Here is a 19,711-nt window from a genome sequence, read left to right as displayed (position 1 = left end):
AGCCCCAGGTGGACGGAGCCCGGGCCCCCGGGAGAACGGGGCCCGGACCCCTGGGAGAACGGGACCCGGGCCCTCAGGTGGACGGGGCCCGGGCCCGTGTGGATGGGTCCCAGGCCCCCGGGTGGATTGGGCCGCTAGGGTGACCCGCTTGCTCCGCAACGCGGATAAGGGGTATTTTTTATCGGTAGGCGTTTGGTTGGTCTTGTCTCCGTGAGCTATGTATCCATTTCGGTCGATTGCTTTTTGACGGTTAAACATTTTGGTTTGGGAAAAATATCCATCGCATCAAGGTGCCCGTGTCAGATAAGCGTGCGTTCTACAATAGAACATGTCAAGTGTATTTTATAACAAAGGTTGACGTAGGTTATTGAAAAATGAAAGCTAGCGATGAATTGCCATGTAGAGGTTTGAAACATTTATCTTTTTAAATGCTGTTGCTCGTCTTGCAAAAGCGATGATTAGATCTTGGACAAAATTTAATGCTCTTTCCAACGATGCCATTTTCGTATCAGGTTATGCAGCAAAACCCATGCAATTAAGCAAGTGGCACATCATGGACAAATACTATGTTCTGCAGCCTTTGTTCCACCTTGTTTTTGATCAATTAGCTTTTCACATTTTTTTCATGAGAGGCGGTACATTTCTCTTGCCTATAGGTGTTGTTTGAGTTCGCCCCGTCTGACAGTCACCCGAAAATGGTATAAGATCCAAAATCCGTCTGAAACGTCAATTTTTAGGCAAAAGTGCCTCACAGGTGCACGTGGCGCGTGCCATTCCCTGCATCGCACATCATTCCGCAGCCCGTTCGATTCACTACACGATAGGTACTGTGTTCCCACTTCCCCCCGTGCCGATCGGATCCACGGTTACCGAGATATTGCACGGGGACCGGACCCGTGTCGGGCAAATTTAACCATTTTCGCCCGATTTTGCAAGCCGACTTATACACGTAAAGCATATGACGCGACTTTGCACTTTTTGGGCACGCGCCATGTGCTCACTATCGTCCCGATCGAACTGAGACCCCTAGAAGGCACGTTGTCAATCCTTGTTCTATAAGTTGCGCAAATTTCAGCGCGCTAGGTGCAACAGTCTGCAGGCCTGCACCCTGCGCTAAGTAACACCATGGAGTAACACCATGCCGGAACCTCGGTAACAGACAGAATCTACATCACCACATTACCACACCACAACAAACCCGGCCAAAGGCAATAAATGTCCCATATGAGCGCGTTAAAATTTCTTGTGAGCGAATTCACGTAATGAAGAAGAATAATGACACCATCTAGGTACTACAGCAGCCAATAGATGACTTTATGACAGGCACATGGGACTAAAAAGTACATATATCTATATCATATATTGTCCGACAGAAGCAGGTAACAGCTCCGTTTGCATATATGCTATGCATATTAAGGAAGGCGTACATTTTGGCCTCGAAAGATACAAATTCATACTTCATAGTAACAGTACCTACCTATATTTCTGTCGTGGTCAATTTGCGTGGAAATTAACCCATTGATGACACACCGGGTGATTACCGAGCTTTTGTTCTATCAAAACTTTCCGATTCAAACTCGCTCAAGGGTTATCGTGCAGATAAAGGGGGCCCGCCCAGCAGAGTGTGTATAAAATATGGAGAGATTCTGAAAAATGGGTGGGGGGCCCGCACACTAGGGGGCCCGCTTTGGAGGCGATGACCCCCCCGAAATGAAATCCTGGCTGCGCCACTGGCCTGTTTTTAGCATCTGGAGGTCATTTATGCCTGATCACTGAATCTTTTAAAATGGCTATAAGAAGTTCTCTACAAGGCTTCAGCTCTTCGTAAATATGAACTTTTTGCATTTATTTACACATCTTCATTTACGGGAAAATGGAAAACTTTGAAGAAGAAAAAAACATTTTGCATAGCTGCCTTATTGAGGAAGACCGGCAGTAGCAGTTAGACCTCATGTTGAGAATGATTGACCCGTGCTGAGAATGATTGACCCGTGCTGAGAATGATTGACCCGTGTTGAGAATGGTTGACCCCCAATATGGATCCTGCCAGAGGCAACTCGCAATCAGATCGATCAAAATCAACGGTTCCGAGAAATGTGGCATGACGTGGTTTATAAAATGCCCTCCTGTACCCAGGATAATCAGCCTCTTGAGAACTCGAGATCTACCGCCAAGATACTCTTATGCGTGAAAGGAATTTTTAACACTATCTAGTATCTACACAAGCATCTTCGTCAGGGATGTAACCTCTGGCGAAGGCTACAATAGGCTATGTTAGATTCCGTCCCTTGACTGATTTGACATGTGATGGGGTCAGAGGTCCTTTCAAATATAATTGGAAATTATTTGAGGAAAACTAATGCTGTGATGGCCTTCTTGCTCACCAACAAGTGCATAATTTGTTTTCCACATAATCAACTGGGTAAGAAAATAATGTTACGAATGTAGGAGACAGAAGTCGCTTCCTTGACATGTGAAAGTCTGGCAACTGTTAGCACTTCCATAAACACTGTGGCTCAGTATTTGCGTTCCGCAACTTTCGAACATTTGTGCCAGACGGAAAATGTCCTAATGATCACTGAACCTTGCCGTTTGTCACGTTATACGCCAGGGAATTCGCTGAGCAGGACGGCTGTGGTGTGTGTGTCTAGCTATTTGCATGTGGTAAACATACTGCAGTCATCTACCTGATATATCCTGTCCGTGTGGGTAGATGTTATTGTGACCCGCGCAACGACCACAGTGTTTGCAATGATCTCTCATCTAACCTTCGCCTTCGCCATTTAAGTCATAAGGGCGTTGACCACGCTCAATCATCTTATCTTATCATCTCGCAACCGATCTGTTTTGCAACACCGCTCGTCAGCCGGCTGTCGGTCACCGCCGCGCGGTGCAGGGTGTCGATGTGTACCCGGCGGGGAGGAGGGCCGGTCAGCGGCGGCCGACTGACCACCGTGACCACTATCTGTCCACTATCAGCCGATGTCGTGTGGGGCGCGCCCGTGCTCGGGAGCCGCGCACCTGGTGACGAGACACCGCTCGGTTCGGAGTGCGTGTGAGGGGCTCCACAGGTGACCGGCATACGCGAGGGACGCGAGGGGTGGTGGGGGCGACAGCGTCTGGAACTGAGTGGAACCCAACGTCTGCAACATGATGCAAAGGTGAGCTTGTTGGCCAGAGCAGGCATCCTAACGACCTGCTTCCATTGTGCTTGTTTAGTGTGTCGAGAGTGAGATGTGTATTTTTACGCTTTCCCTCCCTCGTGATATTGAAGTACGAATAACGATGCGTTAAAGTTATAAGTGTATCATTGATTAATGTTTTCAAGTAAAAATATATCGCTTTTGGCAAGATAGGGTCAAATGCCTACTCGAGAGAAGAGGGTAAACCTAACAATCCATATCTGCTGCGTATCCCTTTTAGCTTTTGATTATTCGTTCCCAGCGTCTACCATGCTTTGATGCTTACCGATGGCATACGGCGTGGCATATTTTTCGTTTTGCAATCCAGATAATCGCGATAAGCATGTTTCTGGCTATGTTGTATGGTAATCTTTGTCGTCGAGTTGACTGTTAGGTATAATTTTGTGTACTCGAGGACCTTGTATAACTTGACTCCCCGCGTGATTGCTGTCAAATATGACACGATTAAAACAAACCAGCTCCCAATAGTTTAGTCAGCAGCAGGTAGCAGGCAGCAGCAGCAGCAGCAGCAGCAGTGTTCTCGATTTTGATCTCGTTTTGTCAATTTTCAGAAAGGTGTCCACCGCTATGCTGGCAGCCGGGTCTTCCGGCTCATTTCGCAGAAAAGAGTCTCGTGATTTTCTCATCGAGACCCTCAGGTTAGTCACACAATGTGAATATTTGTCCCTGGGTATTGCACGGGACGTTCCATCGGACGAACCTGTGTGCCGAGGGCGACAAACGGATTAACCCGTGGCTTTGAAGCGTGTAATACACCTGGGTGGGCTTAACGGTAATTAACAAGTATACCAGCGGCTTCGGGCACCCTCTGCAGCTTACCGCTATTCGGAGAGGGTGCATGGTGGCCGTTGGGGATGAGGGCGCCGCACCATATCAGCACGAGCCACGACGACTCGTGGACTCATAATTAATCGGCGCATAACACTGCCAACTCATTAGTCATTATAACTGAGGGGTTCATGCTACCGCAATATACCTAGTTAGCTGGTCGATTTTGCGTGCTATCGTATGATTTCTGCCATAGTTATGAAAGACTAGAAGACCTGATACTTAATGGTGTCTCGATAGTGGCAATTACGACGAAAAAGGATACATTCGTTATTCTTCGCATCGATTTGTTATGTAACCCCATATATTCTATCGAATTGAAAACACCGATCATGCAACGTTCTTTCACCCCTTCTTTTCTCATTATTTTACAAAACAATGATACAACCTAGGCCATATCTAGGGAAGCAACACTCAGATGTACCTACATTGTACAAATATCGCTATTCGCTGCACGTTCCGGTACACCCAAAGGGCCTCAACGCTTGCGACTGACGTGAATCGAATCACGGGCCGACGAACCTAGCGTACTTTCTACATAGTTACCGTGCTATTTCGGTCGAACCGGTTCAGTTTTGCGGTTGTCCTTGACGGCTATGCATCGTTTTCGTATTCGCCTCGCCTAGCGGCACACATTCACGTTGCACGTTACTGTACCATGTGTTGACACATATTGTTAACTCCAGCATCACATCACATGCCGTTCCAGAGTCTTGGAAACTCACTATCGTGCACCCTATTCCAAAGGCTTCCAAAGCTGATGACTTCAGCCGCTATAGACCGATATCCATTCTTCCGACTATAGGGAAGATCACAGAGCGAGTCGTGTTCGAACAGTTGAACGCCTATTTTTGTTCTCACCATTTGTTTTCCGCGAATCAGCATGGCTTTAGAAGCAACCATTCAACGGACACCGCGCTGCTCACCCTCACCGATCATGTTTTTCGTTCTATGGACCGGCGTGAAGTCACTCTATTGTGTCTGCTGGACTGTTCTCGCTGTTTTGACTCCATCCCGCACCACTCGCTTTTACGCAAGCTGGAGCTATACGGCGTCGACACGCGCTGGTTTCAAAGCTACCTGGCTGATCATTACCAGCGCGTGCAGGTGCAGTCAACAGGGACATCTATTGACCGCACGCTCTCCAGTCCTCTCATGAACCCGATTGGCACCTATCAAGGATCCGCCCTCGGGCCATTGCTCTACAACATCTACTCCAACGATCTGCCACTGCACGTGGACGGCGGCCCAACGCCCCAACGGAGATGATCGCCTACGCCGACGACGTCCAGCTGTTTGTCACGGGACAGCCGAGTGAGCTGGCCCAGCTTGTCGGATCGCTCGAAGAGGCCCTGTCTGTAGCACACAACTGGTACAGCAAAAATGGTCTAAAAATCAACGCAGCGAAGACCCAGTTCATCGTGCTCGGCTCACGAGAAATGACCCGTCGCATTCCATCAGTCAGCATCAAATTCGCCGGCTCAACCATCACCTGCTCAGACGCCGTCAAAAACCTCGGTGTGTGGTTTGAAAGGGACATGACATTTGTCACGCACACAAACGACGTCATACGGCGGTGTACCGGCACTTTGTGTGGACTGAGCCACAGCAGACACAGTCTGCCACAGTCGGTGATGGCCACCATGGTACAAGGCCTGGTGTTCTCCGTCATCCGGTACTGCCTATCTGTTTATGGGGCAAGCAATGCGACTCAACGCGGTCGACTTCAGAAGGTGATTCGGTTCGCCGCGCGTGTCGTCTCTGGACGAAAAAAATTCGATCGCGTGAGTGACGTCATCAATGAACGTGGCTGGCTTCATGCTGATAGCATGTACAGTAGGTCTACAAAAAAAGTCCCCCGCTCCAGAGGCGGCCGGCCGGCCGAACCCCCGGATGCCAGCCCCGACTCTATTGCGCAGGCCGCGGCAGCGACACGGGTCAGGTCGCGGCGCCCGGCGAGTGGGTCAGTTGGCGGCGGCCGGCCGTGGAGTGAGGACGCCGTGTGTGGGGCGCAGAGATGCCGCAGTGCAGAGGAGGGGGAAGATAGTGACTCTGCACTATGCCGGAAATGATGCCTTTGTGATCTAAATTAAACACCTGCAGACACAGTGCATATCCTCCCTCGCCCCATTCCTATTTTATCACAATCATTCAATAATCCGTAATGACCATTCAACGCAAGCAAGCAAACAAAACAACCCGTTTAGCGGCGATATCATATCGGATAAAAAAGCGATAGTGATGATTAAAATAGACTTAGCGCGAGGGTAAATCGAGGGGTATATACTACATATATGTATCACATACCGAGTATTTTATTCCCATCTAGCAAATCAAGACTGGGGATCTTGTCCAACAAGTCAGCGGCCGTTCTAGACACAGATAAATGCTTTGTTTTCGGTCCCATCATTATCTGCAATAATTCGAAGCGAGGTTTAGCCCTCGCCGGCCGAGAAGAAGGGGTGAATGCCGCCACCATGTATTTTTTTGCGGTAGCTCAAAGCACACTGATAATAGAAGGCTGACATTTCATATGCCTTGCATTTGATTCAAGCCGGATCATTTGACATCAACCACGTTTTCAGGTCAGGTCACTTAACCATGGCGTCTTAAGTAAACCTCTGCACGGTTGTCGGTTATAAAATGATGCAAATCCGCAATGCACTTAGTGCCATATAAGCATAATGGGGAAATATGGAAACTGTTAATCTTGGAGTCGGAAATGATCTAAAATTATACCTCAACTCTCAAGCACTTCAAATCGTGACTTCATACATTCTTGGCAAGGTCTAATGCTTCACTTTTGCATTGTTCACCTTGCGTGACGTCATTTATGACGTCACTAGGGTGATAGGAGTGTTTCGTCAATAACTCCCGATCAAAATGAGCTAGCCAGTCGGGACAGCCATCAATGGACTTTGCAAGACTTGCCGAATCAAATGTTATGCAACATGTCCTCCTTTCAACAGCTTCGTGACCTGTGTTGCCCTAACATGACATTGACCTCAGGTAAACATCCTAAATTGTTTCACCTAAACAAAAAAAAACATGTAAATCGACGCGTCTGAGAACAGAAAACACGACTGTATCGAAAGGACGATAATGCGACAATTTTTGTGGTTATTTACCAAAAACCGATCGAATGCCTTGGGGCCCTTGACCTGCCCTAAGAGGTCACTGATATTTCAAAATGGGGTACCAGTCGCTGCGTCACGTAACGAAGCAAACGCTCGTTTTTTTTCCGCGAGGCTCTAGCAGCTAGCTCAATTATAGGAGCTAAACATGGGGTTGGGGGATCGCTCCCTTCTCACTCACTATTTGGCCGGGATAGTGCTTGGCCGGGATAGTGTGTCCAAGTCTTTCAATTCAAGGTCATGACACCAGGTCACGTCAAGTGACCTTACCTCAAGGAAAGTTCCTGTGCTCATCAATCTAAATACACCGACTAACCGATCGCCTTAGAACTTTCAGCGATTTCAATGGGCAACTCTATACCTATGTATTTGAAGCGTTTACTTTGCAAGTTTGACATTGTTGACAGAAAGGCCGGGTCCATTTTGAGATCGTTCAAGTCAATGGGAGAAAATTGAACTGCGCTTTTTTGGACGGAACGCATAATAAACACTCTGAAAACATGTGGTGTTTGATGAGATACAATACTAAATGAGAAAATTGTTTGTTTTGCTGGGAGCCATCTTTTTCGGTCTGAAAAGGCCCTTGCAGAGCTATGACATAACTATGCTCTGGTGTAGTAATTAGGTTGTGCGAGCCAGCGACAGTGATCTGCGGAAGCGAGACTGTTCCCGTGGGACGATTGCCCTGTCGGGACGGTCCAGCCGTCTCCCAAACCGTCACCACGAAGAGGATTATTTGTTCTGGAAATTGGAATTGATCCGATATCAACTACAGGTTGGCTGGTGGGATGACCTCCAGTCCAAAGAGGAAAGCATGAAGACTAGGGGCGATGCGGATTGTTTTTTTTTTCCTGAGGATAGCGAGGACGGAAGGAATCTAGCACCCTTGACCCTTCCTTATACTGAATGTATCTCAGGCTGTTAAATCTCCTAAGCATTTTTTTCTCGATGTCGTCAAGGTGTCATTAATAAACATATGAAATCCTGGAGGATAAATTAAATATAGAAATTGTGGCCAACAGAAAATTATCAGTTGCGTTCATACTCGTAAGCATGATCACACAACCAGCCTACATATGAGCCATGTAATAATTATTTTTGATAGACATGCTTAAGTTATGAAATCATCTGAAGTGTTTGTAAAGTTCCACGATGCGGATCTAATATCCTGCTATGCATCATGTGGCCATTTCTGGTCAGGTCATGTCTTTGAACATATGCCAAATTTTTCAAATGACCTTTAAAGGTTAACTTTTGATTCATTCGAAGCGTTTTGATAAGAGGAACACGAGGCTTGTAAAATTAATTTCGAGTAAGTTTTAAGCTAAAAACTTTTAAGTGTTTGTGGAAAAGCAGTTGGTTTTCTCATAATACCGATGGTGGCAGTTGCTGTTATTTACGTGCTAAGCCGTTCACCTTAATTAAATCCGACAATATTATTAAGACATAGCGGTAAACGAGATGATTCTTGTGTTAGGCTAGGCTCGGTCGATTTCAGAGTGGGAAGGATGACAGGAATTAGGGGGAGACAGGGGGCCTGGGCGATGTTTCACGGCCCCACGCTGCAGCACGCTGCGCTGCGCTGCTGCATTGTTGCGGCGGTTGATATGAATTCGGCTCCACGCTAGCGTTGCGAGCTTCCGAGTCTGTTGATGTTTCCATGGAAATTGGAAACCCAATGCACCGGTGCGCGCAACGCACCCTGTCCAAGCAAAATTTTACCACCGATGACCTCTGGTGACATGACCTCTGGTTCTGACCCGATCTCAAATTCGCTGAAGTATTTTTCTTCTTCTTTTGCTACTTTTGACGCTACTTCGAATGCCACTTAAATGCCCAAAGCTGAGTTATAAGAATGATGCTCAATCCCCGTTTCCCCTCCAACAGGGCGTTAGAGTCTAGGCATTCCTGTGGGGCACAGGCTAACAATGACTATCTATAATCATTGTGGCCATGAACATCTACTGCCATTCTTAAACACCGGTTTCGCTGCGCTGAGCGGTGGCCGTCCCGTTTGTTGGATTCTACAGGTGGCTGGCGGAAAGCGTTACCGGCCGCCCGTCCACCGCCCGCGGGCCGGACCGAGCGGTCCCGCTGACCCTACCTGACCTGAGCCCGGCGCGATATGGGACAGGCAGACGGGGGTGCGGCTCAGCGAAGGCAGCGCCCACTGGTGCTGGGGACTTTTTTAATAGACCTACTGTACATGTATCACCGACTTGTGTCGATTCACAAAATGTTAGCCACGTCTGAGCCTACGGCGCTGTCGGCTAGCCTGTCCATTAGACGGAGTGTACACGGGAGAGACACCCGTAGCAGTGACATGCTGGTGACTCCCACGGTCGGAGTTTGGGAGGCGCCGCTTTCTCTACTCGGCGGTATCTGACTATAACGAGCTGCCACAGACATTGCGAGAGTCAACTCCGACTGTCTTTAAGCCCACGCTCAGGAAGTTCTTGTTAGAACACCAGCGTGAGCCCCAGCATGTCAACCATGGAATGTGATGCTACATTCTGCGATGATGTAGTGTTGTTCCTGTTAGCATGTGTCAATTATGTGCGTTATGTTGTCTCGTTTCCCCAGTCCATTGCTATATGATGACACGAGCATGTAATAGCCTCTTGTTTTGACGGAATTGCTCACGATGTAAAATAAATAAATAAATAAACGTTGCACTTTGATTCAGGACTATGCATCGAAGTATGCGGGTGATCAACGACTCAGAGTATGGGGCACCATGCAGGTCAGTTGTTGCGATTAAGCGCTGAACTGACTCAAGCGGTCTGAACTACAATCAACATTTCGTTGAATGATTCGTTAAGGGCTAATCTTCTAGAAACTGCAGTTTTTAGAAATAGATACGCAGCAAATAAAGAGCACATAAAAGACAGTCGCCACCGGTGACTGGAGTACAGTCCGTCTTGAAAGTACCGCGCTTCGGTGCGGTGGATCCATGTCAAACCCGACCGAGGAAGGGCTGCTAAATTTGAGTCACCGAACCAATTAACCTGAGGGATGGATGAGGATGTCAATTGGTTCAGTGACTTTCAAATTTAGCAGCCCTTCCTCAGTCGGGCTTGATGGATCCACCGCACCGATGCGGGTACTTCCCAGACTGAATGCTCAGTGCTTTGGCTCCTGCTTTCAGCCGGTCTCCGTTTTGCACTCGCCAAATTTGCCAGTTTTTAACCCTCGCCAGTCGCTGGTATACGTAGCTTGAAAGCAGTCTTTCGAAATATTTTGACGAGTTGTTGCTGGACAGATTGTCCCTGGTTACCATCAGTGAGCGGTCGGTGAGCAGTCCCCCGGCGTCCTTGTTTGCCCTTCTGTGGCAGTCCAGCATTGAGGAGTCACTCGGTAAAGCCGTGAGTGTATACAGTTTCGGTGGCGCGGCGCGGCGCTCCCGGGGGCGGTGTTCTGGGCACCCGGTGCGGGTGCTCGCGGCGCCTGGAGCCGCAGGCGGCGCGGCAGACGTCTGCGGCCCGCGGCGCCGGCCGGCACGCCTCTGTGACAGCCCGGTGACGGCTCGGCTCGCCGCTCGGGTACGCCGACCAGGTGAAGGACGTGCACGGCCGCGGCCATGGTCGGCGTGCGCCGCCGCCCGCCGCGACTGTCAGTGCAGCCGTCGCGCGACCAGGAGCGCTTCCGAGTGGCGGCCTCGCTGGCACGCGCCGGCCGCATCGCGCTCACACTCTCCACCGACTGCGACTACAACCAGCGCATCGGCTCCAGGTGAGGTCTGCGAGCTGCCGCAGGCGCACTCAAGGTCCGCTGTTCATCCAGGGTGAGGGGAATTAATCGTCACGCACTTGGTCTCAGGCTGTACTCGTAGGAACCGTTCAACCTATAGGGAAGTGTCGTCGGTAGGACGCTTGACGGTGTGTGTTGAGCCAACATCGCACCGCTGCATGAGTGTAGAGTCAACACGTCCAGCGTTGGCTCTTGCTCGTTTAGCGAGGGTGGAGTCGGTCTCAGAGGCCGGATATACTGCCGACTTCCTACAGTGGTGGAGCACTGCAAGAGCATCAAGGACAGTTCCTGTTGACTATTGCCTACCCTATGCTCGTCTGTCGTCTGCCTGCTGGTTCCACCTAGCGTGCGACTTTATGAAAAAGCATCGCGTTTGTCATCGTTTTCGGACTGTGAAAGTGGTGCAGCAACTTGAAGGTTATTCTGACAAAATATCCGAAATTGCTGTCGATGAAAGAGAAGCGATGGAGAGAGGACAACTATTGTATAAATACAATAGTTGTCCTCTCTCCATCGCTTCTCTTCATCGCTCCAATAACTGAACAAATTTGTTCATTTATTACCGCGCCACGGGGTTGACAAAGAAGTGGGTTGTGTTTTTACTCGCATTTCAGTCTTTCAGACGGCCAAGGGCTTTTGCCTGCTTTGGACCAATGTAGATGCCGGCGTTACAAGAAATCTTGGAACAGACTGCCTCAATCAAATATTGCTGAATATTCATTCATTAAATCTTTGAAATATTCATTTTGTAGGTAGCTAGCCGTGATATAAGAAATGTAAAGTACGGTTCAACACATTGAACAGTATCCTTCTTAGGATATCAGTGTAAGTCCGCCCCATCCAACTCATCGGCCATACCCTACTTGCATTGATGCATAACGCTGCCTACAGTGGGCCAAACTTTGCACTTCTGATACTAATTACAAGAGTGTTCCGTGGTATGCTGCTATCTAATGGTGTTCGTGATGTTTATTTGACAAAAATAGCTTGGGTAGGAGACGTGCTGTATTGTGGAGGAGTTCATGCCATTTAATTATTTTAACTACATCATGTCAGCACTACTAAAATTTCAATAAAACAAATGCCGTTTAAGTTACAGCATGGCTTGCTCATTACCAATAATGGAAGACTGTATGATTGTTTATGGTCAGTGGCGGATCCAGGGGGGGGGGGCAAATGGGTATTTGCCCCCCCCCCCCCCAAACGGCATAATTTTAACATTACGCCTTTGGACGATGCATGGAAAGAATCGATAAATTGTTATGGTTTGCCCCCCCCCCCCAAACTCTGAGCTGGATCCGCCTCTGTTTATGGTTATTAATTAGCGTAGCTGTAAGTACTTACAGCATTCGCATGGTGACTGAAAGTGAAATGCCCGTAATTGCAACAAATGATGCATTCATTAAGCCTAAAGTAATAAAGGCTAATTTGAAATTAATCGAACGGCTGACTCATAGACAGTCACAACTCACAACGTATCGGATCGATGCCAAGCAATCATTTTTATAATCGCATTAGCTATTCGTCACCTCCAGATGTCAAACTGTGCTGGTTGCGGGTTACTTGGACACTGGTGCCTAGGTCTACATATGCATCAAAATGATCACTCGTCTCTGTTTATATTTCAGAGAGCTAAAAAAGTCACCGAACGCGCGGAGCGCCGCTGCACAGCCATAAACAGTTTACAGTCTCGTGGCGCCGGTCACTCGACACCGATGTTTTATAGGATGGTAGTCATACCGCCTACCGGTCTCTATGTAGAGCTGATTCGCACGTGACACTTAGCTAGAACTTGATTTTGTGGTCTGCTTAGTTATTTACGCGATGGCTTACGGGATACCTGCTGTTACTAACAGCCTGTTAGAGTCGCATGTCATATTGTAACTTTTATACTTTAGGAAAGAGGAGTAAACAAAAAAGGAGCGAAAAAAAAATTAAAAAGACATGTAGAGTGAACATTTTTAGGAGCAAGAAGCACGGTTAAGTACCTATATTAAGTTGGTTCTGTGGCGGGCCCTTCTCCGAAATCGGTTGCCTGTCCGTTCACCCGCTGGACCGTGGGCCCCAGCCCGGTCCAGAAGGTAATACACAGCCGTCGGCAGTGGGCCGACCGTCACGTGCCGTGCCCGCTGCACCGCACTAGCTCCTGGTATAGGCAGGGCTGAATGTGCCCTCAGCCGCGGGACCGGACCGATCGCATTCCACCGGACCCCGCTCCTTGGCTGTGTGGTTATACAGGGTGTCTCAAAAGTTCGTTCACAGGTACCAGCCATGCTTTTTTGTCAATAATTCTGAATCAACAAGAAATTAACAGTCGAAATTTTGCATGGGCATTGGTGACAACCTTCCTCAAGCAGTCTTATTGTTTTCAAGTGCATTCGACCCTTCATGAGCTCACAAAAAGGGTTCACCTCTGACCATGGGTCAGGCACGAAAATGTAGGTTGCAAAGTCGGGTATGTTGTGAAACTCTCTGTTTCAGGAGTAATGGGAATGGTTAAGTCGGAAATGACACATGTCTAAGTGTCGGCGAGGATGAGTGCAACATGATGATCATCTCATAAAAACGGTGGCTAAAATTTTTGAAGGACGAAACCATGCGAGACTAACGGCGTTTTGAACGACCCTCTCACGACAGCAGACTCGTGTTCCGGAAAGCAGCTGAAAATGCGGTCATAACTATTGAAAACTGGCAAGAAGGTCACAGACAGAGGTTACCCATTTTCAAAAAGTGCAGGTCATCGTAAAATAAAGACAAATTATAATTTAAAATTGTTTATAATATCTATAACGCTAATTTTTGGGGACAATAACACAAAAATCGTCAATGCCAAGGACACCTGCAGGGCCTATTTTAACATGTTAACTGGGGGGGCAAATGCCCCCGCACTCGACAGAATTGCCCCCCTAGTCGTCGAGATTTGCCCACTATAAAAATGGGCATAAAGGAACAGGGTGAGAAACATACTACGTAACTACTGTGACTTGTTTTGCAATGGATGTCAAATGAGTCAGTCTGTAAGTAATGACCAGTGGTGAGTGGTGTATCTAAGGGTGGGTCATATGGGTCATGACCCCCCACCCTCTTGGGGCCCGGGGACACCACAGGCCTGCCAGGGGCACCACCGGCCTGTCAGGGGCACCACAGGCCTGTTGGGAGCACCATCAACCTAGCAAGAGCACCATAGGTCTGCCAGGGGCACCACAGACCTGCCAGGGGCCCCACCGGCCTCGCAGGGGCACCACCTTGGGCCTGTCAGGGGTACCACCACAGGCCCGCCAGGGGCACCATAGGCCTTCCAGAGGCACCATAGGCCTAGCAAGGGCGCCACGGACCTGTCAGGGGCACCAGAGGCCTAGTATGGACACCACATGCCTGGCAGAGACACCACCGGACTCGCAGGGACTGGGACACCTTGGGCCTGTTAGTGGCACCACGTGCCTGTCGGGGACACTCAAGGCTTGTCAGGAGCACCACAGTCCTGTCAGGGCCCAGGGGCACCACCGGCCTCACGTGGACACCACCGGCCTCGCAAAGGCATCATGGGCCTGTCAGGGGCTCCACGGGCCTGTCGTTGGAACTTCAGGCTTGTCAGGGGCACCACAGTTCTTTCAGATGCACCGGCGGCCTAGCACCATGGCACCATGTTTGGCCGAGGTCGCGATTCGGCGTATGTCGCCTCGCATTAGCCGCGTGTTTGCAGTCTTTTCGTGGTTTCAAACGTTCAAACATGGGATATGATGTTGCTCCCATGCATTAGGGTGGGTGTCAAGATCACCGGAAGGTCAGGTCAGATCATTTACCTTTGATGACCTCGGTTCACATTTTCGAGTTTTATATGTTTCTAGGCTAGTTTTTGGAGCTGAATTCGAATTAAGCAACCATTTGACCATTTACGAAGTAGTTTTGGTGCCTTCGTAACATGTTACGAAGCTGTCAGAGGCGGTTGCCACCTACTACGAATACCCGGCAAAACCCTTACTGGTTGACCTGACCTGACCTGACCTGGCCTAAATGCATGAAGACATCATCTATGATCATAACTAGCATGATATTCGTGATCAGCACCCCGAAAAACCATAGCAGCCACTCTTTACGACGCTCTAACAGGTCCCGATTTTCCCGACTTTTGGGTCAATGACCTGACCTGGAAGGTCAACCGATGACCTAGGACCTTAAACTTGGGTATAATCGGCTTCCTTTCATCACGGGCAACACGGTCGTTTTTTCCGCGAAGCTCTAGCTCGATCAGGGGCGAAACGGCAAGGGGGAGGGTCCAACGGACCCCCCCCCCCCCTATACGCTCGCTACTGGAAACACCAATACGGGCGAGGGTTAATGGATTATTAAAGACAATTTTCCAGGTTGCCCCCCCAGTCAAATTCCCTTAAAATAGGCTCTGGACACCTGACCCTCCAAACGTGTCAGTTATTGTAAAATTTTATCTAACGAAGTTTCAAGAGGCAGATCTGCAGCGAATAATTTTCTTTTAAACACAAAATCCCGATAAAACCATACGATGGACAGGTTTGGGCCGTTTACAAAGCAGAACATCTCCCGAGGAAAACACTCCGCAACCGAGCGAAGGTCTTGGCATGGGGAATGACGAGCGCTTGGAATTTGCAAAATTTGCACAATGCGTCTGAGAAACAGACGTCCGACACATTCTGCTACCAGATGATGCGATAAATTTACTCCTGGCACTTCCCGTTTGTTCAGGACTGGGGTCGTTTTGAAAAGGAAAATGGCGCTTGGGATGTCGGCGCCAGTCATTCATGAAGGAGTTAGCGCCAGAGAATTCCTACAAAATACTCATGAATGGTGTCGATGCAAGCTGTCGGCTTTCAGGGAAAATCAGATGTTGCCGGGGAGCTAGTCAAAACTAAATCCGACGCAGAAACTGCAGGGGATTCCCTTGCAAGAGCTTGAAAGCTGGTAACCTTTTATCAGCCTCCGGCAGCTGACGGAGCAACAAAAATCGGTATGGGCAAATATTTTTGGAGATACAGCAAAGGGGTTGGTTTCCAACCTTCTTAATCAGTTGTCAAAGCATGCATATTTGTCTAGTGTACACACAGACACCAAAACCTTATACTTTTGGCCGGTTCTTATATGCTTTATTGGCATGGGAAATGTGTGAACGAACTTTTGAGACACCCTGTACATTTCGCCTTCCGGTGGTCAGTATAGTAGTTGGTGCACTCAGCTCAGCTGCTTGTCCAGGAGCTTACACTCCGCAATTTGGAAGTGGATCGTTACAAAAAAAATGGGACTTTATCCGCTCAATTTAATCAGGGAATTAACCAGTCTAATCTTTTAAAAATAAATTATTTGGAAATAAATCGTAGTCTGAAAAAAGGAGGAGCAGGACGATTTTCTACAGAAGTGTAGGTATTACTGATTCCTTATATCGATGATTTGCTATCTTTTCACCGCACTTTTCTCCTGGCCTTGTCGCACATCCAAATGCGTTTTTGTTTTACATCCTAAATATCTCAAGGTTGCAACAACGTCACGTCTCTTGGAAGCAGCTGACTATGCGCTGCTTAGTTGCACTTGTAACTGGTAAGCGTGGAGCCTTCCTGTTCCTGTGTTGACAGAGGCTTCCGTTGAGTGGCTCCGTGTGTGCCGCTCCTCTCATTGTCCCGTCCAGTGGCTGGGCAAACACTAGTCAGGCACGACGGCCGCTCCGTTTGTAGGCCCTCAGTCTCAGTCTGGAGGTCTCAGCCCGAGGCACTCTCTGCAGTGTATATCCACAGCTCCACGCTTCCATGACCAGTAGTTCTTGCGTGCAGTCGGCGCCGGTCGTCTCTCTCCTTCACAACCGAACGACAATGTGCGCGTGCCAGTCTGCTCCGCCGCCGCGCTCGCACGCCGCCCTGTCGTCGGCGCTGGGTCGTCTGTTTCGGCCGCGACCTGACCCCGAGCCCGACCTGCCGCGATCGCAGCCCGACCTGACGCGACCGGAGCCCGGCGCCGACCGCGTGCGGGCTCTCTGTCGGGTACTGGTAGCGGAGTACCTGCGGTACAGGTCTCAGTCGGCGGACCGCCAGTCGAGCGACCGAGATATTAGAACGAGGTGAGAAGAGGTAACGACATCACATTCATACTCCGGATGTTTGTTTCGCTATTTTGGGTATATGAGTATTGGTCCAAGCACGTCTCGAGATCATATCACATCCATGCATTTGCTCCTATATGGTAGTACTTACCTCCGATCCTATTTTTGTTAGGCTATCGGCAGCTTGAAATAAATAACCTAGTAAATAAATACCCTGTCAGACACAACTCATCGGCGTCTGCTACATATTCGTCCTATCAGGATGGAAATCTCTGCAGTTTCGGCGTCGGTTTCTCTCTCTCCCGTCCCTCAAACCAATCTTATCGGTTCGCTCGTCACTAACAGCTCTGGTTGTCCTGGTAGTTACGGCAGTCTGCGCCGAACTTACGGCCAAATAGATAGGGAATATTGGGGCGCCATATATGTGTGTGCCGTGTGGGTACAGCTCGGCGTCACTCACTCGGTGAGCCAGTCTGACTGACAGAGGCCCCGATCGAGCTGTGTGCGAGAAAGGCAATACTGCGCTCCAAGTAAGTGAACTTTTATGCATCCACTTAAACACGTTGATAATTATGTACATACGTTTCTAGTAGGTCCAAGCCAGGTCGACAAATTCACTTATTTACGCGGCGTGGTCCTTACGAATTCAGTTTCTTATTTGATCGTACATGCGTTCCCATTAGTTCAGAGGCGAGGGAATAGACGGCTAATTTTACAGACCGCATGGCGCATTGTTGCACGTACTGAGGCATGTTCATCAGAAAAAAATACTTTGCACCAGTAACGTTTATAAAATACATCTAACTTACTATTCCAACAGAATCCGTCTGTGAGTCTGTGAGTCTGTGTGTCCGCACATCGTGTAGTGGGTTCAATTAACCTCGCCTACAAGGCAGACGGTATGTCGTAGGAAGTTGAAAGTTGCACACCTTATAGGTGACAGAGCGGGTCAGCGCCTTTTCTAGGTTTCGGCTCGCTGGGGTGCACGGTTCGCGCGTGGGGCGCGCTGGAAGAACGCCAATGAAATTTTGATCGGTTCGTAGATCTTCATTGAGAGCCGGGGTCGACAAACTTTGTGGACTAAATGCATGCCGATCGGTGGCGGGTGCCTCGCATTGGCGGATGGGCAAGTTTTTAATTTGAATGAAAAGTGGCGAGATAATGTATAGATTATAAAAATGCACCGTGAAAGGTGACCAAGTATAAAAATGCACCGTGTTTGCCGCAATGCGTCACATTGGTGACAAGGCGTCATTTTTGCCGCAAATCGCACAGTTTTGTCAAATATGGTCCGATAAGGGTACAATTTGTTGCCAGGATACATGCTCAGCCAACAGGTTCAGATGCGCCGCGTTTGTCGCAATGCGCCACATATGCCACAAAGCGCCATTTCCGACAAATACGATTAAGCGTAATGGAATGGCACGAATAGGGGCAGGGCTGGGAACACTTTAAGTCTGATATTTAAGTACTGATTGGATCCAATTATTCTGTGACCTGACATGACCCGGCGGTGTTGGTAGGGGGGTAGGGGTAGGGGTAGGGGTAGGGGTAGGGGTAGTGGTAGGGGTAGGGGTAGGGGTAGTAGTAGGGGTAGTAGTAGGGGTAGTGGTAGGGGTAGTGGTAGTGGTAGTGGTAGATGTAGTGGTAGGGGTAGGGGTAGGGGTAGTAGTAGGGGTAGTGGTAGGGGTAGTGGTAGGGGTAGTGGTAGAGGTAGGAGTAGTGGTAGGGGTAGGGGTAGGGGTAGTGGTGGAGGCAAAAGTAGAACAGTGGCCCGGGCTGATCCGATCGGACGAGAGGCGACCTATGTGACCTGGCCTGACCTAAAGTGACCGGGGCTGACCCCTTTGGCCCATCTTGACCCCGTATCAGCGAAATTTCATCCAACAAAGCCCCCAGAACAGCTCTTTTTTCTCTTCACATTTCCGTCCATATCTACATATGCTTCTAGCCAACATATCGATTTGAAACGAACACCATTCGAAAGCAAATTGGCTGGTGCCGCAATTTTCTCCTACCACGCAGCAAAGCAAGTGGCGCAGCCGCTTGTCTATACTACTATTTGAACAGGATCCATCTGTTTGTTTGTTTGTCTGTCCGCCACGTCGTGTAGTGGGTTCAATTTAGCCGGCCTACAGGGCAGACGGTATATCGTAGGGGGTTGAAATTTGCACACCTTATAGGTGACGTAACGGGTCAGCGCCTTTTCTGGGTTTCGGCTCGCTGGGGTGCACGGTTCGCGCGTGGGGCGCGCTGGAAGAACGCCAATGAAATTTTGATCGGTTCGTATATCTTCATTGAGAGCCGGGGTCGACAAACTTTGTGAACTAAATCCATGCCGATCGGTGGCGGGTGCCTCGCATTGGCGGATGGGCAAGTTTTAATTTGAATAAAAAGTGGCGAGAGAATGTGAAGATTTTCGTTGAATGGCAACAGTTTGTGATACGAGTTTCAAATGCACCGTGTTTGCCGCAATGCGCCACAATTACCTTAGGGCGTCATTTTTGTAGCAAATCGCACAGTTTTTGTCAAATATGGTCCGATATGGGTGCAATTTGGTGCAAGGATGCATGCTCAATCGCCGGGTGAAAATGCGCCGCGTTTGTCGCAATGCGCCACATATGCCACAAAGCGCCATTTCCGACAAATACGATTAAGCGCAATGGAATGGTACGAATAAGGGCAGGGCTGGGAACACTTTAAGTCTGATATTTTAGTACTGATTGGATCCAATT

The 19,711-nt window shown here is 48.9% G+C and overlaps 1 protein-coding gene across 3 annotated transcripts in view; it reads left to right on the top strand.

Annotated features, from left to right (window-relative positions):
- Positions 1-3,019: 3,019 nt before the first annotated feature.
- The window catches only part of LOC122367664 (serine/threonine-protein kinase OSR1-like), a 34,956-nt gene continuing 18,264 nt past the window's right edge, over positions 3,020-19,711 (top strand). Inside the window, exons 1-2 of one of the 3 annotated variants that reach the window (XM_043341001.1) lie at positions 3,020-3,161; positions 3,755-3,841. In XM_043341001.1, coding sequence (XP_043196936.1) covers positions 3,151-3,161; positions 3,755-3,841 — 98 coding nt within the window. In that variant the 5' untranslated portion in view covers positions 3,020-3,150. Of the gene's footprint in view, positions 3,162-3,754; positions 3,842-10,636; positions 10,898-19,711 lie in introns of those variants that run through there. The other 2 variants (XM_043340982.1, XM_043340990.1) reach the window with 2 other exon arrangements.

The sequence above is a fragment of the Amphibalanus amphitrite genome, unplaced genomic scaffold, assembly GCF_019059575.1.
Source record: "Amphibalanus amphitrite isolate SeventyFive unplaced genomic scaffold, NRLGWU_Aamphi_draft 000031F_arrow, whole genome shotgun sequence".
NCBI classification, from domain to species: Eukaryota; Metazoa; Arthropoda; class Thecostraca; order Balanomorpha; family Balanidae; genus Amphibalanus; species Amphibalanus amphitrite.
Note: the sequence above shows the minus strand (reverse complement) of the source record. Positions and strands in the feature narration are given on the sequence as shown.